The sequence below is a fragment of the Rousettus aegyptiacus genome, unplaced genomic scaffold (assembly GCF_014176215.1).
Source record: "Rousettus aegyptiacus isolate mRouAeg1 unplaced genomic scaffold, mRouAeg1.p scaffold_m13_p_2, whole genome shotgun sequence".
Lineage (NCBI taxonomy): Eukaryota > Metazoa > Chordata > Mammalia > Chiroptera > Pteropodidae > Rousettus > Rousettus aegyptiacus.
In genome coordinates this window covers 131,617,320-131,638,846 of record NW_023416295.1, presented here as the reverse complement: position 1 = coordinate 131,638,846, position 21,527 = coordinate 131,617,320, and the positions used below count along the sequence as shown (strand labels likewise).

General features: G+C 50.1%; 2 protein-coding genes across 4 annotated transcripts in view; both read right to left on the bottom strand.

Moving 5' to 3' along the window:
- KMT2D (lysine methyltransferase 2D) overlaps positions 1–12,701 on the bottom strand; it is a 39,680-nt gene extending 26,979 nt beyond the window's left edge. Inside the window, exons 1-14 of the mRNA XM_016151758.2 lie at positions 11,354–12,701; positions 7,093–7,178; positions 6,728–6,854; positions 6,344–6,567; positions 6,111–6,220; positions 5,784–5,946; positions 5,278–5,443; positions 5,063–5,177; positions 4,765–4,922; positions 4,411–4,556; positions 2,761–4,272; positions 1,558–2,666; positions 1,003–1,116; positions 544–654 (exon numbers count right to left, since the gene is read on the bottom strand). Coding sequence (XP_016007244.2) covers positions 544–654; positions 1,003–1,116; positions 1,558–2,666; positions 2,761–4,272; positions 4,411–4,556; positions 4,765–4,922; positions 5,063–5,177; positions 5,278–5,443; positions 5,784–5,946; positions 6,111–6,220; positions 6,344–6,567; positions 6,728–6,854; positions 7,093–7,141 — 4,104 coding nt within the window. The 5' untranslated portion in view covers positions 7,142–7,178; positions 11,354–12,701. The remainder of the gene's footprint in view (positions 1–543; positions 655–1,002; positions 1,117–1,557; positions 2,667–2,760; positions 4,273–4,410; positions 4,557–4,764; positions 4,923–5,062; positions 5,178–5,277; positions 5,444–5,783; positions 5,947–6,110; positions 6,221–6,343; positions 6,568–6,727; positions 6,855–7,092; positions 7,179–11,353) is intronic.
- Positions 12,702–15,200: 2,499 nt separating this feature from the next.
- Positions 15,201–18,837, bottom strand: RHEBL1 (RHEB like 1). 3 transcript variants are annotated; one of them, XR_001597728.2, is made up of 8 exons: positions 18,429–18,837; positions 17,779–17,929; positions 17,357–17,424; positions 17,003–17,085; positions 16,857–16,913; positions 16,626–16,673; positions 16,222–16,303; positions 15,201–16,058 (listed from the first exon to the last, which is right to left on the bottom strand). XR_001597728.2 is itself a non-coding variant. In XM_016151756.2 (8 exons), the coding sequence occupies exons 1-8, from the start codon at positions 18,478–18,480 to the stop codon at positions 15,969–15,971; spliced, it is 552 nt and encodes a 183-aa protein (XP_016007242.1). In that variant the 5' UTR covers positions 18,481–18,837; the 3' UTR covers positions 15,558–15,968. The 3 variants fall into 3 exon arrangements, 2 of the variants coding, with proteins under 2 accessions (XP_016007243.1, XP_016007242.1); XM_016151756.2 differs by having other exon boundaries at positions 15,558–16,058; positions 17,779–17,850; XM_016151757.2 differs by lacking the exon at positions 17,779–17,929.
- Positions 18,838–21,527: the final 2,690 nt, after the last annotated feature.

The following is a 21,527-nucleotide window of genomic DNA, read 5'->3' as shown; positions in this document are numbered from 1 at the left end:
CTCAGTCAGTCAGTCCCAGCAACTGACTACAACTCTAATTTGAGGGAGTCAGAGAACCAAAAGCTAGCATCAGGACACCGTGACCTATCACAGGACTCCGTTCCTTCCTAACATGCTTTGCTCATCTGATCAGGCAATTTGAATTGAAACAGCCTAACGTGGGTAAAGGTAAGAAGTGAAAGGAAGAGAAGATGAACAAAGACAGGTCAGGCTGAGAGTAACACATATGACAATACTCTGCCAGCTAAGATATTGTTCAGGTGCAAATACACATAAGCTCCCTAGACTATAACCTTCCACAAGGCAGAGATCACTTCTGCCTTTTTCACTGCTGTAAACCCTAGCTCAGGAGACACTCAAGAGAAATCTGATGGATGGACAAACAAATTAACGTGATTCTGATTCACTGTTTTCTAATTAGCTGGGTACCCCCTGAATAGATCCTTGGTTTTCTACATGTCCTCCTACCAAAACACATACACCAAATGTCAGTCTGCCAGGTCTCGCTGGTAAGGATAGGACTACACCAGTCACATATGGTACCTGCATTAGAACAAACTTGTCCGTGTTGGAGAAGAGAACCACAGTATTTTGCATGGTGTCATCATCGTCGTCTTCTTCCTCCTTGCTGGGAGAGCTATCGATATCAGCAACCTTATAGGCAGAGAGTTGTGGAAAGTGAGGTAGCTAAATCTGCCCCAACTAATCTGCTTTCCTCTTTGGTGCTGGGGGAAGGAGGTATGAAGCCCTGGCTAAGATGAAGGCCAGGAGCCAGGACTAAGAAGCAGAACACCCCAGCTCCCAAACTGGGCCTTTGCCTGACAGCAGAGATTTCAGAGAAGCCTGGGGGCCAAGTGGATAGAAGGAGCACAGACACAGCCGGACAGGCCCTAAGCTAGCAGGCAGGCAAGAGAGTGTGCAGGGGACTGGCAGGATTAAAGGGTGTTTAATCTTGAAGGGGCCAGCTGAAGCATGTTTGGGGGATGGGAGGCCTCTCCTTACTACCAGAGTCTCAATGGAAGAAGTGGTTGATTTTAGCCGGGCCCGTCCTCTCCCACGTCCTCCATGTGCTCCTCCACGTGGCCGGCGTCTTCCTGGGAAACTACTGCTGCGACCCTGAGTAAGGGAAGGGGATGATTATAGGGGCAAGTCCAGGGCTATTGTATTGGATCCACAGTCTTGGAGGGATGAGAAGAGACGAACGGACAGAATATGACAACAAATAAAGCCCAGGAATCCCAGGCAGAACAGGGGAAAAGCCAGCTCTCAGCAACAGATAAGATAGCTAGCTCTACTCCCAAGAAGAAAGAGTGACAAACGGGGTATGATGATAAAAAAAGACTGGCTTGAAAGACCTGAGTTTCTAGTCTCAATTATATTACTGAGTAACCATGAAGCAGGGCAAGTCACTTCCTTCTATATGTATTAGTATTCTTCTTAATAAAATAAGAGTGGACTCAAAGGTCTCTAAGAGGCTAGGATTTTAAGCCAGGTAGAAGATATGAGTGACACAAGAGTATACCTCTGACAGTGGCATGATGCTGGACAGCGCCTCACCTGTTTGATGCGAGAACGAGCTGGGGAGCTGCGTCGCCTCCCCTTATCCCCCTCAGTTTTGCCTCCACTGACAGCTGTCCCGGCATCACACAACAGCGAGTCATCAGTCTCTGGCAGAGAGTCAGTACAGAGCCGCAGGGAGCCTTCATCTCGGGCTGGACTAACATCTGTAGATACTCCCAACTCCATAGACAAGGAGCCGCCCCCCTCGGGGTCGGGAGAGCCCAGCAGGGGCTCTGAGCCAGGGAAACTGGCACTGGCATCGCCCTGACTCAGATTGGAGATCTCATTAACGATGTCAGATTTGATGAGAGTAGGTGGGGTAGGGGCGACTGGTGCACGTGGCTCCTCTTGCTCTTCACAGGGTGAGCCCTGTCCTGCCTGCTTGCATTCTGGGCCATAGACCTCCATAGGGGTCACAGGGGCCAGCTCCTCGGGATCTAGGAGCACAGGGGAACCCTTAAGTTCACTAGCCAAACTGCCAGGAGTCTGTCCAGCCTCTGGCTGGGAACCAGGAGTGTCAGTCCCATCCAGAGGAGCTGTGTCTTCCCCCAGGCCAGAGAAGTCATCCAGGGCTGGGGCAGGGCTGGGTGCAGGGCAAGAAAGGCTCCCCATAGGAGAGGGGAGAGGACCAGTAGTGCTGGGCTCCAAGGCTGGGCACTCAGGTTCAGGGACTTTCTCAGTCTCCACCTCGGGTGGCTCAGCCTTATCTGAGACCTCCACTGCCTTCTCCACAGGACTCAGTGGAAAGGGAATGGACAATGGCAGAGCAGGAGGAGAACACTGGGAAGAAGGGGAGTTCTGGGAAGGCAAGGAATGCTGGAGGAGTGGAGAACACCGAGGGGGAAGGGGCTCCATCAGGATAGGAGAAGCCAGCCCCATTGGGGAACCTGGAGATGGAGGAAGGATCATAGGGGGTACAGGTTCAGGGTCAGTGCAGTTAGCTTCTGGTGGAGGGCTGATGGGTGTCTCTAGGATGGGAGCAGCCAATGGCGACTCAGGATCACTGTCCCCTTTGGCACCAAAGGGGTACTCTAACTCCCCCAAAGGAGACAGAGCTGGTGGGGCCACAGCTGTGACAATGGGTGAGAGCGGAGGAGGAAGAGGATCTGAAGGAAAAGAGAAAAAGGGAGGCTGTTAGATTAGCTGTACCATAAAGAATTAAGACTGTTCCAGAACAAAGGGTTACTAATATCCCCTTACCTGGTGGCATTAGCTGAGGTGACATGGAGGGCTTCCCGGGTGGGGACAAGGGCAGCTCCTCAGGCAGAGGGGACAGAGGTGGTTCCCCAGGCTCAGACAGGGCCGGCTCTCCAAGCAAGGGGGATAAAGGTGGCTCCCCAGGTGGGAGGAACAAGGGCAATTCCTCGGGTGCAGGGCATAGGCCTGACTCCTCAGGTGGCTCTTCAGGCTGAGGTGACAGGTGCGACTCCTCAGGCCGTGGGGACAAGTGTGGTTCCTCAAGCATGGGGGACAGGCGCGGCTGGTCAGGCTGGGGGGACAGGCACAGCTCCTCAGGCACGGGAGATGGTTGCAACTCCTCAGCCATGGGGGACTGATGTGGATCTTCAGGCAAAGGGGACAGGTGCAGCTCCTCAGGTGCAGGGGACAGACGTGGCTCCTCAGGCTCGGGGGACGGGTGAAGCTCCTCAGGCCGGGGGGACAGAAGCAGCTCCTCTGGTGCAGGGGACAGGCATGGCTTCTCAGGCCGGGGAAACGAGTGCGACTCCTCAGGTGGAGGGGACAGGCATGGCTCCTCAGTCGTGGGAGATAGGTGCAGCTCCTCAGGCTGAGGGGACAGGCGCAGCTCCTCAGGCCGGGGGCAGAGTCTCGGCTCCTCGGGCAGTGGTGACAGGGGTGACTCCTCCAGTGGTGGGGACATAAGCAAGTCCTCCGGTGGTGGGGAAGCAGGTAAGTCTTCAGGTGGTGGGGATGCGGGTGAGTCCTCAGGTGGTGGGGATAGGCGTGAAGCCTCAGGTGGTGGGGATGTGGGAGACTCCTCAGGTGGTGGGGACAGGGGAGATTCCTCAGGTGGTGGGGACAGGCGTGACACCTCTGGCAAGGGAGACAGGCGTGATACCTCAGGCGGGGGGGACATAGGTGAATCTTCAGGTGGTGGGGACATGGGTGAATCCTCAGGTGGTGGAGATAGCCGTGATGCCTCAGGTGGTGGGGAAAGGGGAGACTCCTCTGGTGGGGGGGACAGGGGTGATTCTTCAAATGGTGGGAACAGACGAGATGCCTCAGGTGGTGGAGACATGGGTGACTCTTCAGGTGGAGGGGACATGGGTGACTCCTCAGGTGGTGGAGACAGGCGAGATGCTTCAGGTGGTGGGGAAGTGGGCAATTCCTCAGGCGGGGGAGATAGAGGAGACTCCTCAAATGGTGGGGACAGAGGTGATGCTTCAGGTGGTGGGGATAGAGGTGTTTCAAGTGGGTGAGATGGGGGAGACTCCTCTGGTGGAGAGAAAGGTGATTCCTCCAGTGGAGAAAAAGGTGATGATTCAGGTGGGGGAGACAGAGGAGACTCCTCAGGCGGTGGAGAGAGGGGTGATTCCTCAGGCGGTGGGGACAGACGCGATGCCTCAGGCGGCGGGGATGTGGGTGATTCCTCAGGTGGTGGGGACAGGGGCGACTCCTCAGGTGGGGGCAGCAGTGGCATCTCCTCATTTAGGGGGGCCTCCAACTGGGGCTCAAGTTGGGCCCCTGCTCTCCCTGTAGACATAACACACTATGCTCCTACCGAGCTCAACTCCACTCCACAGAAAATGCAGGGTCTGGGGCAAAACAGAAACTGTCCCTTGCCACAGAATAGAAAGGGATTACTTTTAGGGTCCCTCAAACTCTACTCACCTAGTGGTTTGGCTTCACATTGCAGGGGCCCCAGTTCCTTGGGTTGCATAGAGGTCACGTGCCCACCCTTTGGCTGCTCTTGGCATGCAACGTAGAGAGCATCGGGCTCATCGGTTGGGGGATCGCCAGGCTCTGAGGGTGAGAATCTGCAGAGGGTACAGGGGAGCAGGCACCGTGGCTCTCATCGGCTACCAACTCCTAGAGAGCACAACACTGAGGCGAGGCATGAATGCTATGGATTGTACCACCCACCTTAGGGCTCTCCTCTCAAAATCACCTTGCTTTAACACGACCCCTACCAATCTCAATATTTTCAATCACGCAGCCCAATCTCTTCCAGTCCACACCATTTACCTGCTACAGACAGCAGGATGCTGCTCAGCAACAGAACTGATAGGTTGTCCTCCCTGGGCTTTGTGACAGCGGTGACAGAGTGAGTAGTTCTCAAACCACTCAGAGCTGGGATTCAGCTCTGCTGAGCCTGCCCCACAGACCCGGCATACCCTGCACGCCTAAAAGAAGAGAGAAAACAAAACAGGTATTGGTCAGAATGCAGAGACTGGAAGGAGCACAGGACTCATTAGAAAAGAGAAATTCCAGATGTTGCAAGAGGCAGAATTAGGGAGAATAAGACAGGATCAAGGACATTCACCTTGCACTTCCAAGAGTGAGGAGGCAGTTCCTCCATAGGTGGTTTTAGGCAGAAGGTATGGTATCCTTTGTCACATGTCTCACAGACCAACATCTTAGAGTCATTCCCAGGTTTCCTGCAGGGGGACAGGGCACACAACAGGGTCCTCCCTGCCCTCATTTTCAATCCTAACCTACGCTTTGTCAAAGGCTTCCCTCCTGCCCTTCCATTCCTACCTGCACGCTTGGCACACTTTGCATTCAGGACACTGCCAGCCAGCACGCTTTCGGGCAGTCAGAGCAGTGTCCAGGCAGGCCCCGTGATAGTGATGGCCACAGCTGGTACAGAAGAACAGGTCACACAATTCCCCCGACCCCTCACATACTGCACAACGAACCTCTTCTGCAGTGAGAAGGTACAGAAAACACAGGTCAGCTATCAATTCCACATAGGATTCAATACAGTACTGTTTATATAACAGGTATTCCATGGACCAGAATGAACAAATAACAAACAGTTACTGAGTGTCTGCCTAATTTATGCCAGGCACTGTTATAGGCATTGCAGACACCATGGTAAACAAGACAGGCAAAGCTCCTGCACTCTCAAAGATTACACCTATTTTAGTGGGACAAAGTGACAGTGTAAAATTATAGATATCAATGAGTGCTCTGCAGAGTACGATACCCCAGGCACACTTGGTCCCTCATTTGTCTGATGTCCAAAGGACAGGACTTCTCACCCAGATGTGTGGCACCCTCACTGTGCTCCGGGCATAGCAGCTGCAGTGTTTTCATGGATAAGAAGGAACCGCTGGCAGTTGCACAGGGGAAGTGGTAAAGCCGTGGACATCCAGGTGAGCGGCAAGGGATGGAGGCACCAAGCCTGGTGCAGTGGGAACAGCGCTGCCAGGATGGAGACAAAGCCTCAGTGCCAGCCAGCTCACTCCAGAGCAACGGGTTGGGCTAGCTCTACCCCAATATACCTGCTACCCTTCACATTCTATCCTGACTCTCAGAAGCCCGCCAGCCCTTTGTCTATGCAATCAATGCCCTGGCTCCAGCCCTACCTGTGAGATCCCTGAGAAGATGGCCTTGTCCACACCACATAGTTTTGGGCCCTCCTGCCCCCATACGCCAGCTGACCACACGGCACACCAATGGTGAGCCCAGCAGGACCCTGTATAGGTGGAAAGAGGTACAACAGAAAAGAAAAAAATAACAAAAAGGTGATCGCTGGCTCAGGACCACCCAGCCCCTGACTTTCCTGCCCGGATCAGTTACCCCACCTCCCCTCACTTACCTCCAGGTTCTCCTAGGTGGGCAGGTGTCAGGCCCTCAGGGAAACCAATCTGTGATAGGTCCTCATTGGGCAGCGTTGCCTCATTGGGCCTTGAGTTCCCCCCAGGGGACACCACTGGACACCGGGGCCAGTCAAATGGCAACTCAAAGCGTCGTAGCTCCCGCTGCCCATGCAGACTAGGCTCCCCGCAGTTACAGAGAGCACAACGCCGCACTGGACCCCCACTGTGAACACAAAAGCATCAGCACCACACCAGGCCTCTGACTACCCGTGATTTAACACATCTATGCTTCCCAAACACTTATTTTCTTAAATAGTCCTCCTCGAAGGCCTCAGACTCTCAAATCATTTGCCTTTATATCCTCATTTTCCCAAACTAGTTACCTGCAGTCCTGGGGAGGCTCCTGAAGTCTGGGACCCCCAGAACTGTGCACAGAGACCTCTGCCACATGTGGGTTGGGAAGGTTTGTTTCAGTGGCACCTGACTCCTCAGAGGCTGCAGGTCCATCAGCTGAGTGAACAAAGAAACATGCATCAGCCACTACGCACTATTTAATACTAGTCCACTCATCAGACCCATGAGATTATCCAAAACCTTGGTGGATCACAGTGATGGTATTCTGATAGAGTCCTTCAATTACCCATCTATCAGACAGACTTAGCTCCTGTCTTTGTGTCAGGACCACAAATCTAAGGTTGCCTGGGAAGAACAGAAAGCTGCCAGCAAACCCAGAATTTGTCCTACTCACCTGCTGGTTCTGAATCTTTATCCTCACCAAGCAGCTTCTGGCTGTCCATCCCTCTCTCCGAATGGGCACGGCCCTCTCGGGGAGACCTGTCAAAGCCAAATGAGATGTCTATATGTCTAGTAAGTCTCTCTACTACACGCTTTCCCCAGAATCCTAGAAGGAAGGCAGCTAATGACCTACAGAAATCAAAGCAAAACCATACCTACAAACTCCTGTACTAATGATAAGGAAAGTCCTTCCTAACCCTATCCCACTGCTTACTTCCTCTCTAGATAAACACATACCCTCTACTCCCACTCTGGATGCTCAGAGAATCCACTCCCCTTTCCCACTTCCCACCTCCTGCTTAAGAGTTCCCAGGGCAACAGCATCCAACTAGAAGCACAACTAGTTTGCATCTAGTACCACCTTTTGCCTCACATCTAAGGTCTGGGCTTCTGATGGGCCTCATCCCTGCCTTTTTCCTCAGGTCTCAAGTCAGCTATCATCCTAGAAGTCTGTCAGTACCAACCCAGAGGTAATCATAACCCAAGAAGTCTGAGTGTAGCCAAAGTCCCTCTCTCTAGGGTCTTGCAAGATGTCGAACACACTACTGGAACTAAAGCCCAGCTATGGATGCATCTCTCCAACTTCCACTGGTTCCAACCAGGACATCCCAAATACAACAGAAGAAACCCCCAAATTTCCACCCACTGCCCATCCAAATCCGGTTCAGGACCACTCCCTGGCCCCTGCAATGACTGAACTCAGGACCTCACCCAGCCTCAAGTCCTCAGGTAGTTGCCCTTAGCAACGCCAACTGCCCTTCCTACTCAGATATCCCTAGTAGTTAACAGAAGTGGGCCTTAAGAGTTACTGAGCATGTGTAGCATGCCTAGTGAAGCTAGGCATGCTGGGAGTTGTAGTCTCAGGAAGCATACTGCCTCTTGGAGGAGTTCTAAACTGGGCAGGACACAGCCGAGCAGAGTAGCTTCCTTCCTCCAGCACAGTAGCTTCCTTCCTCTTCCGTTAAGCAGGGTTTCCACACGCACGGTGGGGGGGGGGGGGGCGCGCGGGGCGGATAACGGTCCCCTCTTCCTCTTCTAAAATATGCTTGCTTATACCAGAGTCAAATGAAATACACTACATTTTTATCTAAGAAGGTTAAGACCCATACCTTTGGGCATATTCTCCTAAACCTCAGAGGGAACTAAGCATGGTCCAAAAAAGATATAATAAGAATTACAGAGATGAGGAAAATGGAAAAAGGGATAGGTGCCAGCAGCTCTTAGTGGGAAGGATAGAGGCTTAAGCAAAGAAAGTAAGTATAGCGTTCCCAGAGAAGAGGGGGGTTCCCTATAACAACTCTAAATAAAAGTCTGAGAAGTTTATCTCTCACCTTTTCTACTCCTTTTGTTTAACCAAAGGGACCACACCAACCTGAGTAAGGACAAATCTGTCTTCCCAAACCAAATAACCTTGTCAGCCACTTGGGGTTGAATGACTGGGGCAGATGAGACAGGGGGAACCCTCGAAGGTACCCAAGATCAATAAATCAATTACATAAGAACCACACTTCCCTGAGCTCACACTCCAGAGATTAATAATGAGCCTCTTGTGACATGTCACAAGAAAGGAAATTTTATTTTACTTCTCCCCAACACCTCACAATATCAGAATCCACAAGATTGGGAAAGTGAAGTATCACCTGATACATGTTACCTCCATTCCCAGATCATCTCTCCAAAACCTACCATATAACCACACCTGAAAGAAAAGCAAGGTGGTCATCTGGACAGCCCACAGAAAAGCTGCTCTGGAACTTCAAGGGTCCCTTAGAAGCCATCTAAGGGAAGACAGGCCCCTCTTCCTATTCAGTCATTCAAGGCTTGACCACATCCAGAAGGCTGCAAAGTTTCCTAAGTGTGTGTATCTTACTACATGTCCCCCAAGATCCTCCACCTGCTCTGCTCTCAAAGCTGAGGCCAAGAGTCACAAACAGCAAGAAATAAAAAGCAACAGTGATAATACAGTGGGTGGGAGGACTGCCTCACACGAGGCCAGAAAGACAAATTCCTCTGCATTTCCCTGAGCGTAGCCCTCTCAAGCTGGTAAGTCTGGCACTACTCAGAGAGGTACAGAAACCACCTTCGTACAGCCTTGGGAGATAAAAAGCATCAACATCCTCCAAAGCCAGAACCTCACTCACAGAGCCATGGAATACAAGATCAAGAAGTGAAGAGCAGAGTGTCCTCTAAGCTGTACCAAAAAGAATCTAGGGGCACCTCCAAGAAGCCTGAGGCCCATTTCTCTAACCCTGCAGTCTAGCACCTGCATCTCAATGTTGAGTCCTAGCTGTCAGGCCCCTGAACACATCTAAACAAATAAAGACCACAGGTTCCCCTGTCCCATCATTCACAGCCGGAAACCACACACACATATACACCAAGGGTTTTTTTTCCCTAGTTCTAAACTGGACTAATGCCTGGCCAGGCTTCCTCCAGGGGACTAGAGATCCCAGAGAAGTACAGATCTAGGGAGTAAAACTGTATTGACTCCCCTGTCTCAGGCCTGAGGGCCAAAACAGCAAGGAAGAAGGCAGGTAGTTATCTCAACCCACTCTCCCTTCCTCCATCCCAGACCAATAGTTTAACTCCATTTTCCCAGCAAAAGGGGAAATGGAGGCTTGGAGAGGTGAAAGGCTTAAGCAGGCCCTTGAGTGAACAGCTCTTCTGTAGGGCTCAAAACTTCCTGGTTCCCAGCCTGAGAGTCAAACCACACCTCTTCCCACCCCCATTTTGGGTCAGCCCTCCAGGAAGAATCCAAGTGGCAACACTTGGCACTATAGACCCTCCTGGATTGTTCCTGGATCATCCTGGGGGTCAGCCACAGCTAAGGAGAGGTCCCTCCTAAGGAAGTTCTTTGGGGACAGACAAAAGGAGGGGCCCTACATAGGATGCAGAGGCAGAGAGCATCAGTGACAGCTAGCCTCACTTTACCAACCTTGTGCAACCTCTCACCTCTGGGTTACCACCCAGAAAGATTTCAAGGGCAAAACTCTTATTTTCTCCTTTCCAAAACCAGGTTCAGAGATCTAGCCTATGTATGTATGTTGCAGAGGGTGGAATGAGGGAACAAAACACACCAGCCAAATCCCTGCTGGGCAGCATGACAGCTGTGAGAAGGGCTGTCCTAGCCCAGGGCCCAGAGGCATGAGGCTCATGCTGTACCCTTCATGCACTCACATGCACACCCCTTTTCCCCAACGCCTCCTGCCAGGGTTGGAAACACTGGCTTCTGCAGAAATAGCTCTGATCGGGTCATTTCTCCTCCAAAGAGGTACAGGATACCTTATTCTGTAGGGATGGGACTGGATCAGTGGGCCAGTTAACTTTCCCTGATCAAAACAGGTTAGAGAGGTCAGGGAGGGGCCTACAGGAATTATGGGCAACCAGCTCTCCACGACAGGCACAGAGAAAGCGGGAGACAAAAGCCATTTTTTGCAGTCCACATTTGCAGGGAGCAAATCTCAATCGCCTCCTCTATAATCCCCTAGAGATTATGTCCATCGTGAAAGGAGGGGAGGCAAAGCAGGCTAAAACAGCACTAGGACTCTCTGGGGTCACTTTGCCAGGGAGGGGTAGTTTAAAGTTGAACAGCAAGGCCAGAGTTGTCCCCAGTCCCAACTCCTTCTTGCCCCGGCTACCCCCTTCATTACACTAGTCAGATTCTACAAACTCTCCCCTTTCCACAGTGAAAAAAGGCCTTGTGAAGGATCTAGGGTTCCTTGAGTCTCCCAGAGACTGCTCTGGATGCCTAGGTAGGCAAAAACAACCTTAAAGTCCAACCTGGCAGTAAGTCTGACCTGGCAGTGGCACTCTAACCCCACCCCCCAAAGTTGTTCTGTTCCCAAGGCCCACAAGGAACCCTGAGGGAGCAGCAGCTGACTGGGATTGGTGCTGGCATCAGGGCCTGGGTCCTAGTTTAGTGGAGCTCCCCCAACACAAAAATAAACAAGCAGAGAGGCGATCTGGCCAGGTTCCCAAACTCCCGTGGTTCCCTGAACCCCCCAGTCTTTAAAGGGGCACACCCCAAGACACCAGGCCTCAGTTCTGCCTCAGCCACTGGCTCAGGTTCCCTTGACAGACCCTGCCAAAGAAACCCTCCTCAGCCCTGGTACACCTTTCTTCAACCTAAAGGCCAGCTCCAGCCAAGAAGAGTCCATCTGGCTATGCCCCCAGTCCAACCCTTTCTGGGCCTTGGCCGGGCGGACTTCACTCACCTCTTCACAGGGCGATCCAGAAATCCTCATCCGAGAACATGGCCAGAGCCCGGGCCGCTCCCCGACCTCCAACCGCCAGAGCGATCACAGCCGCCCCCCGCACGGGGGGGCTTAGGGGGACCAAGAACGGTAAATCCAGGTCGGAGTGGCCACCCTCCTCTCCAAAAAAGACCAAGAAGCCACGGAGGGGTTCTCTGCTTCGGGTTCCAGCAGTTTAGGTTTCCATGGACAGCCCCAGGGCCGCGAATCCCGAACGGACACAAAGAGAGCACCGGTGGCTTTGATCTTGGGCGAGCAGGCTCCGCATCCGCGTCGTCTGGCAGCCTCTCAGTCCCAGGGCTGGGCCAGCGCCCCGGCCGCCCGCGCGGGGCTCGGGCGGAACGTCGAGGCTCTCCAGATGGAACGTCCAAGCGCCTCCCCAGCAGCCCGGAAGGAATGCCGCGCCGCCCCGCGCCGGGCCCGGATGGAACGTGAGACCCTCGCAGGAGTGCCAAGCCCCTCTCCCAGCCCGGGCTGGCGCCCCGGGGCCGCGCGAGCTACGGCGACGCAGAGCCGGTAGGGCCGCGGAGCTGAACCTGACACACACCCAGCGTCGGGCTCCTCGACCCCGAGCGCTCGCCCTCGGCGGCTTCGAGACCCCCACCTTCTGCTCCCCCCGGGGAAGGGAGGAGGGTAGGTGGGCGAGGAAGAGGAAGGGGCGGGCGGTGCGAGCCCTCTGCCCGCTCCCCTCCGGCCGCTCCAGGCCCTGTGCTCGCCTCCCTTCCCCTCTGGCCTCAGGAGCTGCCCCGCCCCCGGCCTGGCCGGCTCTGATCGGCGGCACCCCCTCGACCCCCGGCTGGCTGTAATGTCGGGGGGCCTAGAGGTGCATGGCCCAACCCCGGCTCCCGGCGCCGGGGGGTCAGGAAACTGAGCGGAAAGTGGGGAACGAGGCAGCCATTTGCAACCGGAGAGGAAAGTAGTGCAGCGCGGCGCCGCTCCGCCTCCCCCCCTCCGCCTCCTGTTCGGCCGGTAGGGTGGTTCCTGCGAAGGGGCTATTTCCTGGCCCGAGATCTCGGCAGCGGTCGTGGAGATTCAGGAAGCCTCCGGTGCGAGATCCGGGGGTAGCCTTATGTCTGGGGAACCACACTTGAGAAGAGGAGAAAGGCGAAGACGCGGCCGTATTTTGTGTTGGAGCGGAGCGGCGGAGGGATACAGCCCTCTCGGAGGAAAAGCTGTGACTCTGCAGTTCTACGCACACGCTGCGGAATCCCTCCGCCATGCGTTAACCCCGCGGGTGCCGGGCCGGCCGCTGGGCAGACACGTGGGAATGAAGACCCCATCTACTTCGTCCGGGCGCTCTAACTACCTCCCTAACCTCCTTTCTGGGGAAACTAGGACTCCGGTCACTTTGTCATTTCATTCCCTTGAAGTTATCAGTCCCTAAAACTGCAACTGCCTCCTTGCCATGGCTAGGGGCAGTCTTTCCCGGGAGGGGGATGGAAGAAGAGCCAGGAGATTGGCCGCTGCTCTGCATCCTGGGAACTGGAGTCCGCAAAAGGAGAAAGTGAGGCACCTCGCCTGGCGCTGCAAAGGGTGGGTTCTTAGCACGTTCGGGGGCCCAAAGGAAAACAGAACGAGTCGTTCTTTCACTCTTAAACCCCCTTGTGAGGGAAAAGAACTGTCAGTGTCCCCTCCCGTGCGGCCAGTCACTCCCTCTACCCCCCCACCCCACCCCCGCCCCAATCAAAACAAATGTAGTTTCCCTTCCTTTCCCGGGTGCTCCTACCCGCAGTCTGTCTCTCTGGATCTTCAGGGCCTGTGTTCCTTTTTTTTTTTTTTTTGGTAAACACAGGGGCTTTACCTCAGACTTGCTGCTACCTGGCGGGAGTACTATTAGTCTAGACAAGATCCCAAACACTGCTTGCAGGCACTCTCACCCCACCCCTCACATCCCATAAGTCTGAATGAGGAGTAGAATGCCTTTTCTGCTTTAGCTATACCTAAGAGATGGTCAGGAGGAGACAAATTAACTATATGTTAGTTACTTTATATATTCTCAGTTATTCCTCACCCTCGTTATGAATTATGTGGAATTGTGTCCATATTACAGATTACAAGATTGCGACAAACTGCCCAACAAACATCTAGTGAGGAGAGAGCCATGATCAACCAATGGCCATGTTTTTCCTAAGATTATATATAGATTATTTTTCTTTTTTCAAATGAAGATATGGAGAACGAGGCAGGCAAATCAGGCGCAGGGCTAGTTTTGTGGGAAAAGGTTTACCATACTGTCCAATAGAATTTTCTGCAATGATGGAAATGCACCATAGCTACACTATCTAATATGCACTGTAGCTACACTATCTAATATGGCTTAGCCACATGTAGCTATTGAGGACTTTGAAATATAGGTGGTGCAACTAAGGAACTTTTTATTTGATTTTAATACTAAATTAAACAAACAGCCATATGTGATTTGTGGCTTCCATATTGAATGGTAAAGGAGACCAAATCCCTACTAACCAGAGTCATGAGGAATCAGGACTAGGTGTGTCCTGTGCTAGTCACACACTGACATCATGTTCCCTGAACTGACTGACCACTGAGGTCAATTTCAGCAAAAAAATTCCTTAGTGACCCCATACCTGTCCCGGCTATCATGGAATAAATAAACCAAGAGATAGAAGTTGGAAAATGGAAGGCCCCTCCCTACTTTGTGCACCAAAAGGCAAAGAGATAAACTTTCACCAGAAAGACCTCCAGTAACACAACCACCACCATTTCTTAAGGGTTTGTTATGTATGAGGAACTATGCTAAGTATTTCATATATTACCTCAGTTTAATTCTCACCTGATCCCTATGAATGTTGAACTATACTGCATAAGAGAATCTGAAGCTCAAAGAGGTTAAGTGACTGCACAAGTTTAGAAGCAAAGTGTAACTATTACAATGCAGCCATTCAGTACTATACTGCTATCAGGCCTGGAGATTGCTCCATACACTTCTAGAAAACCTCAGATATGTGCAAGTCTATTCCCAGACTTCACAGAAATGGCAGTAGGGGAGTAGGTACCTGTAATGAGTATTCCAGGTCACATGTGCAAAAGGACCTAATTTTAATGTAAGGAAAGAGGGTGGTAACAACCCTAAAGAGAATCCTAAGCCACTGAGATTGCTTTTTGGAGTCAGCTGCTTCCAGTAGCCCTTTTTTTCTTTTCAGATTCTGAGATAAGAGCTGCAAAAGCAGTTGGCAGGATTTTTGAAAACCAGCATGATAGTCATCCCCAACCGTAAGTCCAACTGTCCTGGAACCAGGCACTGACAAGGTCACAGCTAAAAATCATACCTAGATTTTGTCCATCCTCCCCAACTAAGTGCATTGACAAGAATACCTTAGTCTCCCCCAGCTGGCAGATGTCTATGCCCTCCTTATGAAGGATACCATTCAGGTAAATCCTTGGAGGTATTTGGCCAAGTAGGTCCTAGGGCTAGTGGGAAGTAGGGGCAGGGGTGGGGGGACACAGAAACTAGAGATACATAGGACCAAACTTTCCTAAATGAAATATCTGTGTTCCTACTGAGGTGGGTCAATAAGAGGAAAGAGCCTTACCACCTAAAATGGGAGCACAACTCCAAAGGTGTAAAAAGTAAGAAAAGGTTACCAAAAGTATGAAAAGAACAAGGAAAATCCATTTTAATGAAAGGCATTGCAGACATGGGTATATGGGGGTATTGATATATACCAGAGGCATTATTTCTTACTTTACTCAACTCTCTTAGACAAAATCTTCAAAACAGTTTAGTCCCTGCCTCTACATTCCTCAATTCTTTTATCATTATGAATGAGGGGCTTCCTTCCTCTTCTTCAAATCTTACCCTCTAACTTCCCGCAAATGCCAAGGCCCAGGAAAGAAGCTAGGTCAGCAAGTGGCAACTGGCCACTAGAGGGTGGTGTTTCTGTACTTAAGGGGCTGGTGAGAGGCTACAAACTTGGATAGGAGTGGCAGCCAACAGGTACCTGTATAGGGAGAATCCAGTAGAAAAGAGTTGGGAAAGGCAAGTAAGTATTAAGTCTTAGGGTAATGGTCCTGAATAAGTAAGAGTAAGGAATAGGAATGAGAAAGGAAAAAATAAATTAGCCCACCAAAGACCATTCTCATCACTCCTTGGAAAAGGAAATATCGGCCCTGAGCTCCCCATATACAGAGAAGTCAACGACAAAAAGATTTCTCAGTTTATTTGCATATATACATTCTCACTCCAGGGAGCCAGCTCCACTTGAGTCCCCAACTCCCTTCACCCAGCCAACACCCAAAACCTACATAGCAGACTGGGTCCTGAATAAACAGTGCCCAGGACTCATATCACAATCCTGTAGGTTATAAGAGTTCATTTAGCAAAAACAGAGGGCTGAGGCTAGTGCCGAGGAGACAGCTTGCCCCTTTGTAAACATTGACAACCAGGCCACTGGAGCCTGGGGAAAGTGTGCAAACATGAGGGTACCATATTGTGTCCCCAGAGGTCCAGGAACACAGCTGGCAACCATACCCGTGAAGTCCTGAGGACCTGCCCCCACTGGAGCCTGGCAAGTGCCAGGAGCAGAATCAAGGCAGCTACCTCATGCCTAAGGGCTCACATGAGATGGCAGCGGCGCTCCTGCCCGTAGGAATTCTCCACGCGGGCAATCTCCTGAATAACTTTGGTGAAGATGCCTTGAGTCAACTGCAAGAGACAGAGATTTAGGGGGGAAAAAGTCAGTTCACTGCCAATAATACCACCCAGCTCCGAGGTGAACACCCTACCCTCCCACCATCCCTAACACCAAACAGTGCCATAAGAAAAACACTGCCACCCCCATCATCTTCCTAATCCTCAAGCCTATTACCTGATTCTCTCGAGCAGATGACTCCATAAATGTCGCACCCCAAGATTCTGCTAGCTTCTTTCCTTCAACTGCTTGGACCTCCCTGGAAACAAATTTGGCACATGAAAATGGAAGACAGTAACATTCCATGTTCTCTGCAAAATCTTTATAGACTCTAGACTTGTCCTATCCCAGTTCCAAGGTTCAGAAGGAGAAAATATAGTAAAACAAGCCCAGCACTGAGGCTTGAATTATGAAATTATAGGTTTTGCAATAGAAGGGTTATCTTGTATTTTTAACCTTCAAGTTAGAAATGAAAAGAGGTGAAATGACTTGTCAAGTCAGTGGCAGAGCCAGTACTAGAGTCTGACTGATTCCTAGCCCAGGTCATTTTCCTTCACCTTGAGCTGCAGAGATTTCCATACCTGTTTGGAGAGAGATCTGCCTTGTTCCCCACCAGCACCACTGGCAACCTGTGAGGAAACAACAGTTACTACAGGACCCCAGCCTCCACCACATCAAGGCTGGACAACTGCTCATCACATCAGACAGGATCTGTGTCCCAGCTTCTTCCCTAATTTAGACCAATATTCCACCTCTGCTCTCTCCCACACCCTCGAGTCCACACTATGTCTCTATCTCCCAGGCCTACTTACCGAGTTTTCCCATGGCCTTCATGTAGCTTTTGGTACAGACTCTCAATGACTTGGAAGCTTTAAACACAAGAAAGAGAGCTATAACCTTATTCTGGGACAGCCCTCAGATCTTCAAAAGTCCCCCACTCACAACCTTGGTCACTTACCTATGCAGAGAGGTGACAGAATACACAAGAACATAACCATGGACCCCAATGATGAATGAATAAGGCAGAATGCTGTACTCATCCTGACAAGAAATAGAAACATCAATACCTAGATCCACAACACTCAGATAGCAAAGGTTGGTGGGCTGTATCTTGAGAACCCTCCCTGGGGCACTCCCTACTCAAGTTACTTCTATTCAACATTTACAGAGTAACTCCAATGAGTGCTGTACTCCACTAGATGCTAAAATGCTTTTCTTTTAATATTACTTTACAGATAAGCCAATGAAGCTATCAGGCTTCATCTCCCAGGACTGAACTGTCACATTTAAATACCCCACCCCAAACTAGTACCTGCCCTGCTGTGTCCACCAGGTGTAGGTGAAACTCATCTTTGCCAAGAGTCACTATCTTGCTGTAAGCTGAAAAGAAAAGAAACCTTGACTGTGAGGTGCCTTGTAGAGCTAGCAATGTGTGTCCCCATACATTCTTAACCCTAGGGGTGACATAGATGGACCAGATCCAGGGAACTCTCCAGCAAACTAGAGAGACAATATTAAGGTTCTTATTGTCTACGTCTTGGATTCAATACCTTGCAAAATCCACACCTCTAGCTCCACTCACAGAACAGGACTGTGAGAGAAGAGATTAGATTTAATGTCTAATTAAATCGTCAAATTAAATCATCCACTTGGCATCAGGAAAATCCCAGATTATGAAGTCCAGTGGGGCACCCAAGCCCTCCCTGTCCCACCCCTAGGGAGAAGTCCACTCACTATTCTCCACTGTAGGATCATAACGTTCCAAGAACTTGCCCTCCACAAACTGATGTGCCAAAGATGTCTTCCCTGTGGGAAGCAGTGGTGGTTGTATCCAAATCAGCTATCCATATTCACATCCTCTGTGTTTTTGGGCTGTGGCCCAGAACTAAAGGAGACCCCAAATTAGCACCCTAGCCTGTGAATGCCCCATGCAATGTTTTTCCTTATCCCGCCCTACCTTTTTTTTGCTCTGGGTCTCTGCACCTCGGCCACCGGATGCATTCAGTAGCGCCGCAGGAAGCCTTTCCCGCCGCCTTTCCCTACCCCATCCCTAGGAAGATCCGAGATTCCCTAGAATCAAGTCTGCCCGCACCGATCCGACACCTGCTACTTGCCCCACAGAGACCGCGCCCCTTCCCCTCCCAGAGTAACGCTGTGGACCATTCTGGTGTTCCTGAAGCCAAGTTCATAGCAACCCTTACACGCTCCGGATTCCTGCAGCCCTATACACACTACCACCACTCCAGCCTTTCCTCCTCCATCCTTTCAACCCTTGCTCTACATCCCCATTCTAACGATGCCATCATTCGCGTTCCCGCGGCAGCGCGCCTCCTCTGGCCACAAAGCCGCGGTGCGTCAATGCTCTCCCCAGGGCGGAGACTCACCTACAGAGCGGTATCCGAGGATGACCACCTTCCTATAGCGGACTAGCGGCATGGCAGGAGCCGGCCCCGGAGGGCTTGCAGAACTCAGGCTGAGAGAGCCCTAAAAGGAGGTCAGAGTGTAGACAGGCGCAGCAACCGGCACAGAAAAGTCGCTCACCCGAAGCTGCCAGAGGCAAGCTGGAGAAACCAAAACAAGCGCCGCGCCCGGAGCTGGCCACGTGACCACAACACAGCGAGACTAAAGCCAGGGAGCGGCGTGAGGAGGGAACTACAGTGCCGCGCGGATTCGCGCTCCGCCCCTCAAGCCGCTCACCATTGGGCAATTAGAAAGGATTAGGGCTGGGCCACCAGCAGGAGGGAAGGGTGGGCCTCACGTGGAGCCTGAGACCCAGGAGCAACGCATGCGCAGATTAGAACCGGTTCATTCATAAAGAAACGGAAAGGAACCCGGGGTCCTAGAGGTCTTTGCGCATTTGCAACCTACCAGACGTGGCTGAGAAGGATCGTAGTTGGAAAATACCCATGCGGATGGGCTGGAATTTCTGGTGAAAAGATTCTAGGCTTCCCTTTTGCAAGGTCTCTGGGATCCTCGAAAAGGAAAAGAAAGGTCAAAGTTCTAACATATTCCCTCCGCTTCCCCCAGCCTTCAGCTCCAGATCTTTTATTGTCAGGTTTCCACGGTCTTCCAGGATCTAACTTTGGAACTGCAATTCTTGTTCTTGAGGAAATTGTTAAAATTTGTGGTCAGTTCGCCTGAGGTTTCGTTGCCATCATCATCATAATGAATGCATTTATTTATTCAACAAATAGTTATTAGTTGTACACCATACCATATGTTTCAGACATTGATCTAGTTTTGAGGATAGAACAATGAACATGACTGATAAGGTCCTTGCATTCACCAAGCTTAAAATCTAGTTGGGAAGAAATAAACATATAAACAAGAAAATATTAGATAGTATTAAGTGCTATAAAAGGTTGTGTGATAGGAAATGACAATTTTAAATTAGTGCTACTTCCTCTCAAAGGAAGTACCATTTAAACTCAGGTCTGAATAACAATAAGGAACCAGATAATCTAAGAGTCTGACAGAAGAATCCATAAGTGCTATGGTGCAAAAATGGAAATGCATTTGTTAAATTTCAGGAAAAAGAGAAAGAAATGAGAAAAAGAGAGGCCACTTAGCCTAAAGGAGATGAAGTTTAAGAGGTTGGCAGGGACCATGTAAAGGATTTGGGCTAAATCTAGTATCTAGAAGGCTATTGATGATTAAGGAGGGGCAAGACATGATCTAAATTGTGTTCTCCCTAGCTGTGGAGAATGGATCTGGATTTGAGGAGAACAGGAGCAAGATGGAAAGTAGGGAGATCAGCTAGGAGACTATTACCTGTAGTCCAGGTGAGAGGTGAAAGTGGCTTGGCTTGACTAGAGATGAATGAAATAGAGAATTTGGGATATTTTGAGGGCTGAAGTCAGGCTGACTTGCTGAAGGATTGGCTAGAAGAGGTGAGGGAAGGAAAAAAAGAAAAGAAAACACCTAGATTTAGAGTTCTACTTGGTGCCAGGTGCATTTCATTGTTATCTTATTTAATATTCACAACAGCCCTAAGGTCAATCATTGGTATTACTCATTCATTCATCAACAAATATTTAGCAAACATGTCCCAGGCATCCTTCTAGGTGCAAGCAAAAGAGCAGCAAACAACATAGACATGGCCTTGCTCACAAAGAGCAAGTATTCTTTTGGGAGAAGACCAATAATCTACAAGTGAACAATAAATAAGTTACAACGAAAAAAAAGTAACAACTGCAATGGGGAAAAAAAAAGATATTAATGGACCGAAGAGTAACTTGGAGTGTGGCACTCCTCTTTTTATATATATATATGATGTTTTAGAAAGTCTGAGGAGGTGACATTGGTGCCTGAGACTTGGATTATGGATAGCTATTACCACTTTTATCTTACAGATGTGGAAATTGAGACTTAGTCATAAAGATAGCATGCAGAAGTTATTTCTTCTGGAAGGCCCTGATAAAGTGGATATTTAGGAGTTAAATTATACTGGAGAATAGGCTTTATCAAGCTATAGAACCATCTAATGCTTTTAAAAACCCAGATCTATGAAAATTGTTTCAAAGAGCCACTTCTTAATCTGACCTCAGGGACCCAAATACCTTTTCTACTGGGTAAAGGAAGTTCCTAGCAGATCAGCAATTTTATATTGGATAATTAGGCCTGAGTGAGGTTGGTGGTGATTCCAGATTAAGTGAGTCTTAATCACTATAAGATAGAATAAATAACTGAATTCAATTAAATTCAATATATATTTATTCAGTTACTTTGTGCCAGGCACCCTTACATGTGTTGCACACTAGGGATGTAAAGATAAATAAGAGATGCCTTTTATGCTGTTGTCTTTCTACTCTTTTCCACCCAGATTTGTGTCCAAGAGGAAGACCTTGTCCCCTGAATCCCAGTGGGGTTCCGCCAAAGGGGAGCACACACAGCCGATTAGACGGAGGGAAGAGTGTCTGTGCCCCCCCACAGAAGATGACGACACCTCTCAAGGCACTCCCCCACATGCACACACAGCTCTCATGTTCTGTTTCTGGTAACTCACTCCCTTCACCCCTCAGGCTTATTGTGGTGACAGTCTGATACTCATCCTGGGGTTCTGGTCTACTACCCCTTGTGGTTTCCCTATATTTGCCCATACCTTTGTAAATAGTCTTTTTATTAAATCATCCTCAAATGCTCTTGTTTTCAATCAGAAAGAAAGCCAAAGGGCTAAAACAAAGGGCTTTCTCCTCTCGTGGCCTTTAAATATATACACACAGGAAGAGATCTCACAGAAGATTTTTGGCTACATCTCCTTGAACAAAACTTTAAAATGTTATCACGTGGTTATCTCTAGCTGTGAGGGAGCCTGAAAATTTTAGCATTTTATTTTCTATCCTCTATAGTAAAGGAAGGCAAAAAAAGGGGGGGGGAGATTAGGAATAAATATTTAGTGAACCAATCTACAATCTCAGGACAAAAATATTGTTTATTAAATATCAATCACTTGAAAAAGTAATACCCAGTAGTTACATTTTAAA

Excerpts from the sequence above, each read along its gene's own strand:
- RHEBL1 (XM_016151756.2), bottom strand. The coding sequence starts at position 18,480 with ATGCCGCTAGTCCGCTATAGGAAGGTGGTCATCCTCGGATACCGCTCT. Across the intron at positions 17,086-17,356 it reads TGGTGGACACAGCAGGGCAG|GATGAGTACAGCATTCTGCC; the intron begins GTACTAGTTTGG and ends ATTTCTTGTCAG. Across the intron at positions 16,059-16,221 it reads CATCTGCTCGAGAGAATCAG|TTGACTCAAGGCATCTTCAC; the intron begins GTAATAGGCTTG and ends TGTCTCTTGCAG.